Below are 15727 nucleotides of genomic sequence, written 5' to 3' on the forward strand. Positions count from 1 at the left end.
CTGCACACAGTGTTTCATGATGGGAAAGGTCATCAGCAAAGATTTCTTTTTTTCTTTTTTTTTTTTAAGCACTTCACCTTTAACAGGCAGGACAGTCGAGCTGAGTGACAAGAGGCTGAATGGATGGGAGCACACTGCAGCTTTCACAGCGTGAGCTGCATGACGGCATGCATGAGTGCGTTCACACGTGTGGGTGTGAACATGAGCCCGGTCGATGTGTGCTGTGCTTGTGAGCGCATGTGTGCCGAGTGCTCCACCTAGTGTTGATAAGCTGAAGGCCACAACATGTCAGCACAGATGATGTTGTCAGAGCTTTGACCTTTTGTTGTTCCTTTATTCCTGCGACAACAGAGACGCCGCAGACTGACAACCGGGATGCTGCAGACTGTTGAGTCACTCACATCTGGTAAAGAGGAGCCAGTCGGTGTAATTCAAGCAGAAAAAAAGGGGGGAGGGAGGGAGGAGACGAGGAGACGTGGCTGCTGCATGTGAACACGACCGGGGACAATGTTGCTGATATGAATGAGGAATGTAAAGCTGCAAGGTTTTTTTTTTTTTTTTGGGTTCAAGGAGAGTGGGATTCTGCTTTCAATTTGCCATAACAAGTGAGCAGAAGGTTCATTAGCTCCCGTATCACTCAGGTAGAAGCCTTGGAGGTTGTACCTCCACCCACGCACATGCACAGCAGGGAGATTAACAGCCTTGATGGGGTCTCAAACAGGTAATTACAACCAAAGGCAATTTATCCATATATAATTACATCCAATTAGAGATCCAGCAGCCTTCCGTTGTGACTGTGAGGATTGCACATGAAAGGTGTAAAAAAAAAATTAAAACCATCCCACACAACCTTCACTGCTCCTCCATAAATGTTACATGTGGCTATTGAAGGTGGTGTCTGCAGTTAATTGAATCATGGGCTGTGACAGTAGAAGCTTGAGGCCAAAGGAAAGAAGAACATTTACCTTTGTTGAAGAACATGGAGGCCATCTGACCCATCTCAACCCGCTCGACAATGTCGAAATGATCGACGTGACCTCCTGATCTCTCTGTGAAAACATTAAAACGCCATCTTAAGTAAATACCATGGACGAAGGAGGTGGTTAAATGTCAGAGTTAAGTCTTTTTATTATGTAAAATGGGTTAAAAACTGGTTCATGACCAACTTTATGAGTTTACTGTTCACTATTGTTGAGATTAAATGGTTAAATTCAGGTAACACCAAAGCAGCGTTCACGTTTTATGTGTCAAAATGAAAATATTACAGTGAGATTATGTTGGCCTTCATTTAGCATTCAATGTTATTTAAATACTAAAGATACCGATACCAGCAAAACATCTTGTTCATCACACTTTTAAAGAAAAAACAGCACAAATGTGAACTTAGGAGGAAATGTTTCAATCAATCTTTAGCCAATAAAATGTCAGAAAATTGTGAAAAATATTACAAATACGCACAGTCCAAGTTGACGCCTTCTTACTCCTCGTTTGGTCCGACCATTAGTCCAAAACCCAAAGACATTTAATTTAAACTTAACATGTATAATGAAAATAGAGGAATTCTCAAATTTGAGAAGAATTTTTGACAAAAGATTAACTTTCTGTCCCTCAACTAATCAATTAATTGAGTAACTGTTTCATTTCTAGGAACTACTTCCTGTTCACAAATATTGAGATTCAATGGCTAAACCAGAGAAACATGAAAACAGAGCCCAAATTTCATGTGCAGGACTTAAATTTTACAGTACGATTATCTTGGCCAGATATTTAAAGAGTAATAAAACATGCTCTGATGACCACTGGAACAACTTTGTAATTTTATAGTAAACTTTTATTAAAACCTTGTATAAAAGTAAACTGAATGTGCAATTTCATCCAGGTATGCAACTAACAATTATTTTTATTATTGATTTTTTTTTTTTTGGATTAGTTTATTAAATGTTTGGTCTATGAAATAACAGAAAATAAAGACTGCAGAGTGTCCATCACAATTTCCCAGAACCTTAAGTGATGTCCTTCAAATTCCTGTTTCTGTCTTTTTTTTTTTTCTATCTCCCATCTTGATAGTACATACAGATAAACATTTTCCAAAGACAAGAAAAACAACAGCATCAGTTTCTTGAAATTCCTAAATTCCTACGATTTCCTGACAAGAACGTCTACTGGCCTTGTGAATTATGACTTCTGTCTGTCAAGAGCAAAGGTGGAAGTAGTGTGACCCCTGAAGGAGGAGGTTAGGGAGGATGGTTAGGTTCCCAAAGCGTCTGACTTTGAAACAGGAAACCACTACTCGCATCCTGTTTCCTACCAATAGTTGACACTCGCCACAACCGCAATGTTTTTCTAATCTTAACCAAGTAGTTTTTGTTCCTAAAAAAAAAGGTCATAAAAACATTTTTGTGACAGTAATTTTGGAAGATTATGTCCTACTGGTAGGGGTGTCGGAGCAGAAAACACTCATGTTCGTCCTTTCAGAAGACAATAACACACGACCCGTTTTTGTTGTTTTGTGGTTTTAAGGACTTACCAACATGTAACTGGTCCGGTTTGAAATGGCTCAACCTCGTCTTTGTTGCCAGTTACTGCACTAATGACAGTAATACAAACTACATACCATAACCAGTCGTAGTACAGAGAACGATACTCACGGACAGACAAGATGGGCTTCGTCTCCGGCTCTGATCGACCCCTGCCCATGACGTCATCATCCGAATACTCAGATGTGGAATCGCTGTCATCGATCTGCAGAGGACGATATGAGTGAGTGTCTGTTTCCCTAATTTCCCAACATAAACATGAGTCAGTTTACAAGCTATTAACACAGTGTCTATTTGCCCTGTACGTGATGCAGGGGAGGAAAACATCTGGAAATTACCAGCAACAGCTGGGAGGTGCTCTGGAGAACCGAGGACTTTTACAGTTCACAACCATTCACGAGCCCACATATCTGTCAATGGTAGTCAACTTTGTGAGTGTCATGAGCTGAATTAATATGTGAGACGCTGGCTGGGATGCAGGGAAGAAGTAGGAATTAGGAACGACAGGAGCTAAGCAACAGCAAACAGGCAACCCAATAATAATAATTAAAATGTGCAGCTACGGATGGAAATCAGATGATTGTTCATGCCTTAAGGCTCTTGGAGACAGTTTTCTAAGATGCAACAACACAGCTGAGAGATGTCAACATCATGGTTTTGACCTCAAAAAAAAAGTTATAATGTAAGATAAACTGGCCTGTGATAAAACAGTGCTTAACATTTAATAATATAAGTTTTGGTATAATGTTGTATTCGTCAAGGCTTAAATTTTATGGGTCTCATAGTTTCCTATAATTTTCTAATTTTATATTTAAATGAAAAATCTCATAGGAAGGTACCCATTAATTACAGCTAAAATGGAGATTCAATTAGTACACTTCCAATTTATTAATTAGAATTAATTAATTGCACAGATCTAGACTCATCTGTGTGAGTGCACACTTATATATAGGCTAGGATTCAGGCAGTAAGCTGTATGTGTAGATGTGACTAAGTGTATATTTCATGTATTATATACATCAGTTTTACACAACCATCATTTAAAGTATCATCAGTTCTTTTCCCATCAATTGAATCACTGTAAACTCATAATCAAAATCTAATAAAGTCCATGTTGGTGCTTTATGAAGAGTACAGTCTAGTTGTACTCTTCTTAAAATTCCAGCAGAGGGCGGTAACATCAGAGCAGTCAGTGCCAAACATGAACTATTTCAGCTGTAATATGCAACACAATCAGTTATGTGATATTTCAGACTTATCACACTCAGACACACAGTTAGAGGTTTCAGATTATTTAATATGCAGACAGATATACTTCTCTCACACTTATGGTTTCTGCCCAATAAACTTATATGGGACTTCTCTGAAAAACATATGATGATGCATCGCTGTAAAAAAAAACAAAAAACGCCTGTATTTCAGTTATTATTACGCTTCGCTCGAGCAGAGAGAAATAAAAAGCATTCAGTGGCAAACATTTCCAGTTTTCTCCTTCTTTTGTTTTCCATTTACGTGGGAGGAAAAAAAAAAAAAAAAAAAAGGGCTTAGAGGAGTACAGGAGCTATGAATCAAGGCTGAGTGTTTAAAGCCGGGCTATCGTCCTCAGGCTCATAACTCCTCGACTGGAAACCCCAAAGGCATCAAGCAAGATGACTTCTGCACCCGGGGAGAAACTAAAAGCTAAGGCCCGGCCATTTAGACTGCACAAAGTCTTTTTCTTAGTCAAAGTAAAAAAAAAAAAGATTGAAGACTCGGTTGTTTCCCTTGTTAATCAAGTACAGTCCTACAGTGACACTTTCATCCAAATTGGGTTTTTTTCTTTACAAGCAGGTGGCCGGAGAGGTATTGGATTATAAAACAACAGCCCTCTAAATAACGGAGCTATTAACGGTGAATTTATCTTCAAAGTTTAGTTGTTTAATGAGCTTAAAATGAAAAAAAAGTCATTGTTTCTCTCAACTGAAGGAGGAGATGTTTGTATGGTCAGAAAAGGTCACCAGACTTTGATTCTCCAGAGATGCTCGAAGCTTTTAAACACAGCGGGATCAGATCTGTGGATCACCATGTTTTTTGTCATGTGTGCTTGTATACAGTTTCTCAATAGTTCTACTTTTAACTGTAAAGTTCCTGAGTCACAGACGCAATGTGCTGTTGGGTTTCTTGACCTCTCACAAGACAGGAAGCAGGCGGTTCAAATCTAAAACACAATATCTTCCCACAGATATGTCAACATCAGCATATAACGTCTGTCAGCTGACGAGTTACACGAATCACCGCAAATATTTTATTATGGAAATGACAAAGCGAGCGGTTCATTAGAGAGCGCTGACAAGTTGAACTTGTCAATATTGGTATCAGACTCAGAAATCCAGTATTGGTCAGAATTTACTTAACATGATCTGACATGAGTTAAAATACGTAAATAATCAAAGACTTCAGGAGAGCTAAAGAGAAGAAACTACCTCCTAAACATTGCCAGGAAACCATTTGAGAATGTGAAAAAAGTTTAAATTTATTGCAAATGTAATCTCTGCTAAATGGAAATGGAAAATTAAGGTTTAAAAATCTCAAAAAGTATGTTTTTTGGAGGAAGTTTCAGATATGATCCAGTTTTACACATTCAGTTTGTCATAAAGGCAATGAAGTTACCTCATCTCAAGGACAGACGCCAACATAGACAGTTTACCGACTTTCTGACAGTGAGACATGCAAATTATAAGAAACACACAAGATTTGACATTATAATAACAGGAATCTGCTGTAGTGAGTGCACTGCAAGCTCTCATATTATCTAGTATTTGTGTCTTCAGAGCCAAATCTGTATCATAGCAGCATCTGCTGAAGTCTATTTTTGAGAATCAATGAAACAAACTAGATCCAGCACGCTGCAAAAAAAACAAAAAGAGAAGAAGAAACACTGCTTCTTATGTCTGTCTTTCAGTGCTGTTCTACACAAGCACACAGCTGGAATATGAACATCACACTCCCTGACTGTAATCACTCTGGATTTACATTATTCTGACACATTATTTTACAGGTTTAATTCTGCTATTAGCTGCCTAAACATACTTCATCATGTCAGAACAAAACCTGTGAGCTAATTTACAAGAGATAAAGACTGGAAATGTCGCTGCACTGCATTATTACTGACATTAGTTCCACTTTTTCGCCTACTGGGTGTAAATAGTAATGTCTTATTAGACATTTAACTCCCCCTGACAGAGAGGAGCATTTACTTCTTTAATATTTGGTTTATCTGTCACATCCCTCCAGCCAACATCTTATTAAGTATATGAACTTATAGAGTAAGACTTCATTGACTCACCTCTTCCTGCTCTCTCCTCTTCCAGCGCAGCTGAGCGTTGGCCGCCGCCATCGCCTCGATCATAAAGGTGGTGGTCATGTAGCTGAGGGGAGGGTTGAAAGATACGACGGTTAACGAGGTTAACGAGGTTAACGAGCTGCCATTAATCACACTGATGTTGAAATGAAGTATTTCCAACACCGTCATGGCCATCGGCTGTACAATACAAATGTTCTTCGTGCGCTGCAGTAGCACCATGTGTCAAACATCTTTGGACACTTTTTCCCAGGCAAGGACTGTAATCTCCCAGAACCGGAACATTTCAGTCATTCAGTGGCTCATTAAATATGTGACTGGAGGGATGTTGAACATACAAACTCACAGAAAGATAAGAAAATTTAGCAACTTTAAAAGGTTGCAAAGTAAGAAACGAAACATGATTAACTTTGCGAGGAAAGTTCTGTAAACCTAAGTCAATATGATCCGTGTAAAATCCAAGATCAGACTGACGTGCTGTTCAGCTGCAGTGTGTTCAGTGCTGCCTGGAAGCTTTTAGTGTGTAGTATTATGGTATTATGGTAATATCTCCACCAGCAGCACTCTAGTGTGAGTGAAGAAGAAATGTTAAAGGTTTGTATTGAGTTTAATGGAAAAGATCTTTCTTGTTCAGAGTAAATAGTGTGTTTTTGTTACTTTGCCGTTTGCACCGAGCAGTTGTTGTTTTTTCCCCAACATATAAGAAGTTTGTTCACCATCTATAGTTAGTTAGTATTTTCAACAATCTTCCCAAAATTGATTTTATGAGCTACTAAGTGACTGATATGTCTGAGTTCTGGGCGACGGTGATCCTGAACAGTGAAATAGTCCAGCAGTGGTGAATCAGTGCTAACTGATGCCTCAGATTAAAAAATTCAAAAAAAAAATGGGGGAAAGTCGAAGGTTTACTTGAGGCGTTCAAACATTGGCGAATCATTTTCACAAATAACAGAAACAACCTGTTATGTCTAAAATAAATAAAAATGCAGACTGGTGAAAATGAATCATCTACATATCAGGTCATTTTTATATCTGCAGACTGTTTTGAGTATAATTATTTAAGTAACTATTAGTCAGTATCATAATAATTAGAGAACATGACTGAACTTCTTCATATTCAGAAACAGACAGTTATAAACCTCGTCTTGTTTCATTGTTTTGGATTCTTTATGATCAGTGAGCAGTAGACTCTCTCTACTCGGTCGCAAAACTTTTACATTAGTAATTAAGTAAAGATTAACAAATTACTCAGCTGCCTGTATAGTTAACTAAATAGTTTTTACAATTTTATTTTATTTTAATATTCATGATTTGTGCTGCGATTTGTTACTTTCAGCCTAATTCACTCTGCATGCATGAATACACTAATTATGTTTATCTTAGATCTTCCTTCAGATGGAGATGTTGTGCCGTTTTATTGCTGAAAGAGAATATAAACTGTAAAAAGAAAGCAGATGTTGCCTCCGCTGTCGTATGACGGACAGAAAGAGCGACGTAGACGTGTTTGAAATGGGAGGCGGAGGTGGAGCGGAGGACGGGTACGACAAGACTCACCTCATAAATCCTAAGAAGGAGATGAGCGCTATGCTGACCACCCAACCGGCTGAAGCGAAGGCTTTGGGCATGGTCAGAGCTCCTGTTCCCACAATCAGATTGAACATGTACACCAGCCCCACCTGGAGAAGACATGACGGAAGGTAAAGATACATTCAAGTCTAAAACCTTTCACTTTCACTTTCACTGACCTCATTCTTCTACAAGGATCATTAAAGTTTATATTAATGACTTCTTAAAGGTCATTTTTCTTATACGCGAAATCTCAGACACACCTGAGGTTACACTGGGGTATCAGGTGTTCGTCAGCACGCTGGTCGATAAAGATCAGACAAGTATTGTCAAGGAAGGCAACTGGGCTAATTGGGAAGCACTTATCCCTATCGGGTAACAGAGTGTTTAAATGATTCAAAGCTTCGGCTTCCTGGAAAAAAAAAACATCTGACTAGCAGAAGTTAATGCTTTGTGACGATGTCATGCTGACATAAGCAAAGTTTAGGACTTAAATGAAGCCGTTAAAGCTGAGTATAGACCATAAAGGGGCCTGGTGTGAAAGAAAGAGGATGTGTAAGCATTTTAGCTTCCTCTTTATTATTCAGTCCGCTTTTCTATGCACAATCCATATTTACAAAAAATGTTAAATCAGACCTGTAACTTTCTCTGACCTAAGTTAACATAATGAGCAGGCAATCTATTCGGCTCAAAAGAAGCACGTAGTTCGACGTGAATGTTCAAGAAATTGGAGGAGAATAATACAACGCCTTCTTCTTGTTTAAAGGCAGCAGGGTTTAAAAATGTCCTTTGCATTCATGAATGAATCCACTGCAGCTTCAAGCCCCTAAAGCCTAAAGGAAACTCACATTTTTACAGAGCTCTCACTTTACAGTTACAAGGCAGTTAAACATGCCTGACCTTTAATTATCCAGAGAATTAATTAACTGCAGCATCCTGCATGATACTCACAAATGCGGAGTAGGGTTCCCCTGTGTCTGTGATTCCACCTGCCATGGTTGATGACACTTGTCCTCACCTGAAGGGAAAAATAGTTTATCTTTGTCAAAACTAATATTTCCTTTATTGACAGTGCAGTATTGACAAAACAGGTTGTACAAAGTTTATAATGTAAGAATAAGAACTCCAAAAAAAAAGACAACAAGTGGTTTACCATCTCTATCTTGCATGGTAAAACGAACTCCAGTCACATATCTAGCAATTTAATATTTATTTTGACGTTATCAAAAAATCACGAGTTGAAAACTAGATTCAACACATTTCTGACTTCTTACGGGTCGCTTTTTAATTCGGCATAAACATGATCCACAAAGCAGCACGGATTATATATGAAAAACAGTCTTTTCCCACATGTTTTCTGTCTATTATTACAGTTCTATGTGGTTACAGAGACTATGGGAACTGCCAACTCTTTCTTTCTTTCTAACATTTGACGGTATATTACTGTTACAGTGTGTGTATCTAATTGTAACAACTATAAAATTCAGTTTAAGTCACAGCTTTTGTAGTGATCTCGGTGAGCTGACTTTGCCTCGCTAGCATCGAAGCTGGCAGCTTCCTTATCACACAAAACTATGTCGGGATATCATGTAAATGAATGTGGCTGTTTCTAATACGCTGGTAAAAGTGAGAATTACCCCGTGGCTAGCTTCGCGACTGACTGTCGTCGTTTTAAACAAAAGTAAACACCTCACCTTACTTCTCCCCAGTGTATCTCGCTAACTTAGCTGTTAAGCTAGCAGGACGCTCCAAGCTGTCAGTTGCATCAAATCCACACTAAATAAAAAGCAGAGCCATGCCAGCTAGCTAACATGAGCCGTTTCTTTGTTAAGCGGGAGAAGGGAAGTCAGTGTGAAACGAAAGCTCCGACAAAAACACTTTCCCATGGGCTAGCGAGGACCTTAGCTACCAGAGGCAGTAAACTAAGCATCCAGCTGACCGCACGTCAAGCTACATCTAATACAAAACCACATTTCCGGTACTAGATTTCAAAATAAATCTTCCTACATAACCATGCCTTTATTGCGGTGTTGGGTGACATACTGGCGCTTTTACTCTGAAGGCCATATAGGTTTGGGGTTGTTATTATTATGTTTAGCTTGATGCCCTCGTTAGCTGGTTCGCTCTGTCAGTTGTTTACTTCAATGCCGTATACGGCTGCGGTTTACTCGAGAATTGATTGAAGGGGCCCAATGAAGTCACATGTTTTATGTTTGTGTTCATCCGCGCTGTCAGATATCGTTACACTAACAACAGGATGTTCATCATTAGCTACTTTCAGTATACTGAACATTATTTTAATGCACGTTGGTTAAATCAGCAAATCTTTAAATTGTGTTGTTCCCGGATTTTTTTCAATCACCCGCCCCTCCGTGCTGCCCAGGCTGTCAAAACGGCCAACCCTTCACTGGCATGTATTGTCATATGACACGTGGACATGTCATATGACATGCACACCTGTCTGCGCTCCCATTACATATCCATCCACAGCAATATTATACTTATTCTCAATACTTTGAATCAGAATCAGATTTATTCGCCAAAAAGCAAATTCAATGTGGTCCAGATGTCAACAGAAAAAGCAATAAACATGAATATTAAACAATAAACATAAACACAAACATAACAGTGTACGAAAAAGAGGGATAGTACTAGTACTAAGATGCTGGGGGGTGTATTATGTGTGTGCAAATATAAGAATATAAATAGAAGTATAAAGACTGTGTGTGTGTGTGCATGTTGACATGATAAAACAGAATATAAATAGAAGTATGAATACCAATGTAGATATAAATATAAGTTTGAGTGTAAATAAACTATGTGTGTGTTAACAGGATATATGTGTACAGTTAACAATTAAAAAAATAAAATCAGACAGACAAAGACACAATATGAATTAGAAGGATAATTAGAGGTGAAGTGGAGCAACGAACAACCAGCTCTTTCTTCAGAATGTGTCTGATGATTCAGATGATATGAAATGTGTCGTTGTTGTTGCAGTCTCAGAATAGCTTTAAAGATCTTTTTTATGGTGGGTCCCTCCAAAAATCATTACATTTCACTTTAATTTAAATTCATTAGAAATTAGTTAATGGACAGTTTTCTTCAGGTTCCTCAATACAGCAGCTGTTATTCTTACAATAGGGTCATAATATTTTAATATGGGTATTTAGGCAAAAAAAAAAAAATCCCATTATACAAAAATCTTCCATCACAAACAGCATATAAACACCAAAACCCCTTACCTCCCCCTTACTTTTACCTCCTGTTACCTACACTACTATACATAAATTAATTTTCAAAAGAGGAGGAAAACTGTCAACAATTTCTACACCAACATCTAGAGAAATAAGCAAAAAGAAGTTAAGCTTATCAGTTTTTACCAATTCTGGGAAATAAAGTCAATTTGCTTGTAATATACACATCAATAAACGTACACTCTTTTAGTTTAGAATAAAGATCAGGAGGGTGAACACGAATGAAAAATGCCTGTTCTTAGGGAATATTTTCAACAAAGTTTGTAAGATCATATTAATCGAAAGTTCTTTAATGTGTTTACACTGAGATTTTCTTTCCTTGCCGGTTTGTTTTTATTAAAAATTAAAAGAGGGATTGAATTTAATTAGTCAGATTTAGCTGAGGTTCGTGTGAACAATAATGCCACTATTGTCCGTACTGTCAGCGAAGCAATAGTGTGACTAATCCGTTTAAATGATAGCATGAACTGACATCACCCCATAATAATCCTGTTTATTGGATTATCCAGAAGAATCTGCTGGGAAAAGGTTCTTTTTCCCCACTCTGCCGGTCTTGACGCATGAATCTGCATCTTGTAATTTACAGTATAACAAACAGTCAATCGTCACACATCAAACAACCACAAATATTAACACAAATCAACTTGATCTTGAACTAAGAACATATCATCTCTCATCCTGATACTGTACATAACACAATTTTCATGCTATAATCTGTATTTTGTACTTCAGTTCTTAAGTTAATAAGATCTATTCTGCACTTTAAAGGAGAAGGTTAGCCAGAGCACGTATTGGCAGGTCGTATGTACGCGCATCATCTAGTTGTCAGTCTCCAACTATGGATTCCACAATATAAACATGAACATCATAAAAATGACACAAGTTAAAAAATAGAGGACAAAGAACACAGAGTCTATGATTTCAGCCAGACGTCTGTAGTATCCAGGCTTTGTCTTGACGTTGTCTCGTCTTCCAGCTTCCTGTTGAGCTGCTCTCACTTCCTCCAGGATTTGTTTCAGCAGATCTTTGGGCCAATCCGAAGGAGGGTAACTCTTCTCCGGTTTCACCTCGCCTGTCTCTTCTTCAGCTCCAACTGGCTCTGTGTGCGAGAAGATAATTCAGCGCTTGTAGGTTGACTGATGCATCTGTTTTTTACTTTAGGAATCATGGCTGATATTCCTATTCCCTGCTAAAGTCAATCAGTCCCAAAAACAAGTCTTTTATCTTGCCTAATTGCTGAAGAAAATGCATCATCTGATCTGGAAACCATCATATATTGAACTCAAGCCTGACAGGATGAATAGATCTGAGTATCAAGCTTCAATACTTCAATTAAACTGGCAGTTTCATAGTCTCATTAAGATATTTACTGATATGAATCACAGTTTTCATTGCTCAGAGTAAAAGGTACTGATAAAAAAGATTTATTCTGGCATTGGTACCAAACCTAGTTACTACTGTATCGGCAGTAGTATTGAAAAAAAAAAAGTAAATTATACCCAGATTAAAGGATGAAAGAACAACAATCCGTCCTCTGAAACTTGCAAAGTTAAACATGTCCATGTGTATCACAATGAAAACAAAGGATAAAACTTGCATTATTTAGTTTTGGTTTTAGTCTGTTCATGAGATTTGTCGACAATAAGAAAATATAAAATATGACCAGCCTTTTCTTTTAAATTTGATAAACACAAGAAAAAATATAATCAGCATTAGATTGGTTCCTCCATGGTTTCATTTGTTTCTGACTATAAAAAAAAATATATTTAAATGAACGATTATACAAATGTATCATCCTCAGTGTGACCACCACCTATAGTTTAAAATACTACCTGCCTTTGAAATCTCCATTACAATACCAGGATGAAAAACGGGCTGAAAAAACTCACCTTTCTGATGGTCGGCTTCCATCTGAATATCCACATGAGCATCGACTGAGCTTTGAGCCTTCTTACCACAGGGACCCTCAAGGTCGATGAGGAAGCTCACCAACATGGCCTCCAGGACGCTTACCCCCACCAGGGTGAAGGTTGTAACACAGTAGGTAGCTAGAATAAAGGTGCAGAAACACTACTGGTGAGACGGGGGTGTTGGCAGCAGTAAAAAAAAAAAAAATAAAAAAGCCTACAGTTAAATCACCTATCAATGGCAGCCTGTCTTCAGTGGACGGCAACATGTCCTGAAGAATCAGCAGTAAGACGGAGATGGACAGGAGTACGGTCACTTTGAAGCTCAGCTTTTCACCTCTGGCCTCATGGATGAAGAAGGAGGCCAAATCCAGAACCAGTAAATAGAAAAGGGGTAAGATTAAGATGATCACATAAAGCACTGGTTTCCTGGTGATTTTGACCTGCAAGAAACAGTCAAATTTAACGACGACGCTCGGAGAAGAGGAGAACTTCTACAAGCTCAAATTTCATGTCATATCTTACCATGTACACAAGTCTTCTTTGAGTATGTGTGTATTGTTCAACTTCCATGTTAGTGAGCTGCCATTCTCCCTGCGTAATCATGATCATCTCAGAGTATTTAGTCAGGATCGTGTCATTGTTGAAGGTTCCAAGGTTTATAGTTTTCTCTGAAGAAGAAGAAGAAGAAATAAACAATTACATCAATTATATTCACAAGCATTGCTAGATGTAAAAAATAAAATAGGTGAGTGTGCAGTTTACAACATTTACCTTCAGAGTTCATGGAGGAAAATGTGATATTACAACTTTGCTCATCGAAGGGGAAGCGGAAAAGATTGAGCTGACAGGTGGAGGTCAGCACCTGACGTGAGTCGGCGAGCACCAAACCGCTGGGAAACACACCGACAAACTGACTCTTCTCACTACTCCCAGCATCGGAAGCGCTGATGGGAACAAAGGAAGATTTATAATAGTAAACGGAGAGAAAAGAGAACATTCATTTATCAATTGAGATCTAAACATTTTTTCAGAACCAGGATTAAAGTTCAGTATTTAGAGCAGAATCGCAAAGATATTTTTCTCTAAAGCACACTGAAACACATTATTATTTTCCTATTTCTTTATATAAAACACTCATGTAAATGGACAAGAATTAGGATGTATGTACACACAATTTTAAGCCATGTGAGGAAACTGAAGGTTGTTTCATACAGCAAGATGTCCAGTTAAGCCAGGCTTATATCAGTGTTTCATTTATTTTGATGTTTAATAATGCAGTTTAAATAAGTCTCACCTGAGTTAGTCATTAAATCTTAATCCTCCAGACTAGCCTGAAGGGTGTTTTATGAAGTGAGATTACCAGTTAAACCGTGTTTCTTTCAGTAAATTGAGCTTAATTTCAGGAAATTCAGTTTCATAAAGGAGAAGGGTTGCTGACCTACAAAACGCTGCCAAAAGTTAATTTTCTTTGTTTTTTGAAGTGATTTCACTTAGTTTTTGCTGCAATATTTTACTCTCCTTATAATCTATTACAAACGAGCTGCTTTGTGGCTGTAAACATCACAATTTTGTCTTTGCATGTCCGTTTTCTTTACTGTGAACCGATGAGATCTGTGCTCGATGTCTTAAGTCTGTGTTTTAAAGTCATGAACGAATAGTTTTTAAACTCAGGTTTGCCGAAACAACAGTTAAATCCTGGTTCAGTTTTCACAATACATGTGATGAAATACATGTGATATATTATGTAATGAACGATATTGTACGTACTCCTCTTGGATGGTTATATCAGGGATCCAGAGCATCGATCTCGGAACAGTCAGCATGTTTATCCCACAAAAATCAGACGAATTCCAAGTTAGGAATTCATTTGTCCAACGCTGCGTAAAGAAAAATCTGGGCTTGAAAGATTTTACATGATGAGCAAAGTCAGAAAACTAAAAGCAAAATGATGCTGAAGTAGATACGTGTTGTGATGGAACCACTCATTGAAAATGAGTCTTACCATCTGCATCCAGATGTGGGTCTTAATAGTCTGAGACTTCTCATCCTGCAGACAATCAGCAGCACTGTGGTAAGTATTTGGGGTCGGGGGGTATTTTCAACAAAAATAGATGTTTAATTGAAGAAAATCAATTAATCCAAGTTAAAAAAAACACTTTTTCTCACTTAAATCTTGTGATATCTATCCACGCAAGTAGTTTGGGGTTTATTTTCCCAGGTCATACACTTAAAGGTGAACAGAGTTGAATTTGTGGTACTCACAGCACTGAAATAACAATGTAGAAATGTAGAAACAACACACTGATTACAGTCACAGACCTCAGTGTCGACAAATTTCACTGGAACTACTTTCTACCGAAGAAATAGTTCCTGTAAGAGAACTGTCCACAGCGAGGCCTGTGCATTATCCAGAGTAAAATAGTTTTTTGATAAACCCTCTGCACATAAAACTAAAACTACCTACATGACTTGATGTTTTCCAGTGTTTTGTGTGAACTGACCCTTTAAAATATCAACCCAGGGTCCATTCAATACACACACAGGACTATAAATACACTTACCACTTCTAAAATACCAAACAACAACATGTCAATCTGAACTAAAGTGGATGTAGTCCAGTTTTTCACAGGTCGCATGATTGTTAGAACGTTGTTTGTTGTCGACAGGTTTAAGTGATTCAGAAGACCCAAGTAGGAGCAGTCTGGAGTCTGACTGCTGGAAATACCTGCTGGGAAAGGAGAAAAATAGACTTTATAAGCAGAGAAAACACTCATCTGAACCTTCAGAAGCAGACACAAACCCTGCAGCATCTTCATTCCATCTTTATTCAGCTCAAGGAGCAAAAAAAAAACCTTTAATAACTCACCAATTAAAGCCAGGAAAGCTAGAGTCCTGAGAGCTGCTGACATGGCTGTTAGTCTGATGCTTCCAGCTTAATCTGAGCTTTTTAAACCGCAACACTTCTTGTATAAACAGAAGAACAATACAACATTTAGTGCGGAAGAGGAATCAACAGGTGTTCATCTCCAGTGTAAGAACTGGATTTCTCTTTGCTCTTGTGGTTTTGTAGTTTGGTGACATAATACAAATCACCTGTACGTTTCTATTGTTGACCTG

At 38.1% G+C, this 15727-nt stretch overlaps 2 protein-coding genes across 2 annotated transcripts in view; both read right to left on the bottom strand.

Annotated features, from left to right (window-relative positions):
* The window catches only part of tmem104 (transmembrane protein 104), a 57309-nt gene extending 47910 nt beyond the window's left edge, over positions 1-9399 (bottom strand). The window contains exons 1-6 of the mRNA XM_044331923.1: positions 9138-9399; positions 8395-8461; positions 7432-7553; positions 5863-5944; positions 2649-2742; positions 966-1049 (exon numbers count right to left, since the gene is read on the bottom strand). Coding sequence (XP_044187858.1) covers positions 966-1049; positions 2649-2742; positions 5863-5944; positions 7432-7553; positions 8395-8439 — 427 coding nt within the window. The 5' untranslated portion in view covers positions 8440-8461; positions 9138-9399. The remainder of the gene's footprint in view (positions 1-965; positions 1050-2648; positions 2743-5862; positions 5945-7431; positions 7554-8394; positions 8462-9137) is intronic.
* An 882-nt stretch (positions 9400-10281) lies between these two features.
* On the bottom strand, positions 10282-15519 carry LOC122967005 (5-hydroxytryptamine receptor 3A-like). The gene is made up of 8 exons (XM_044331355.1): positions 15477-15519; positions 15172-15335; positions 14378-14544; positions 13382-13554; positions 13133-13278; positions 12840-13050; positions 12590-12748; positions 10282-11799 (listed from the first exon to the last, which is right to left on the bottom strand). Exons 1-8 carry the CDS (start codon positions 15517-15519, stop codon positions 11537-11539), a joined length of 1326 nt encoding a protein of 441 aa, XP_044187290.1. The 3' UTR covers positions 10282-11536.
* Positions 15520-15727: the final 208 nt, after the last annotated feature.

Source organism: Thunnus albacares, chromosome 17 (assembly GCF_914725855.1).
Source record: "Thunnus albacares chromosome 17, fThuAlb1.1, whole genome shotgun sequence".
Taxonomy (NCBI): domain Eukaryota; kingdom Metazoa; phylum Chordata; class Actinopteri; order Scombriformes; family Scombridae; genus Thunnus; species Thunnus albacares.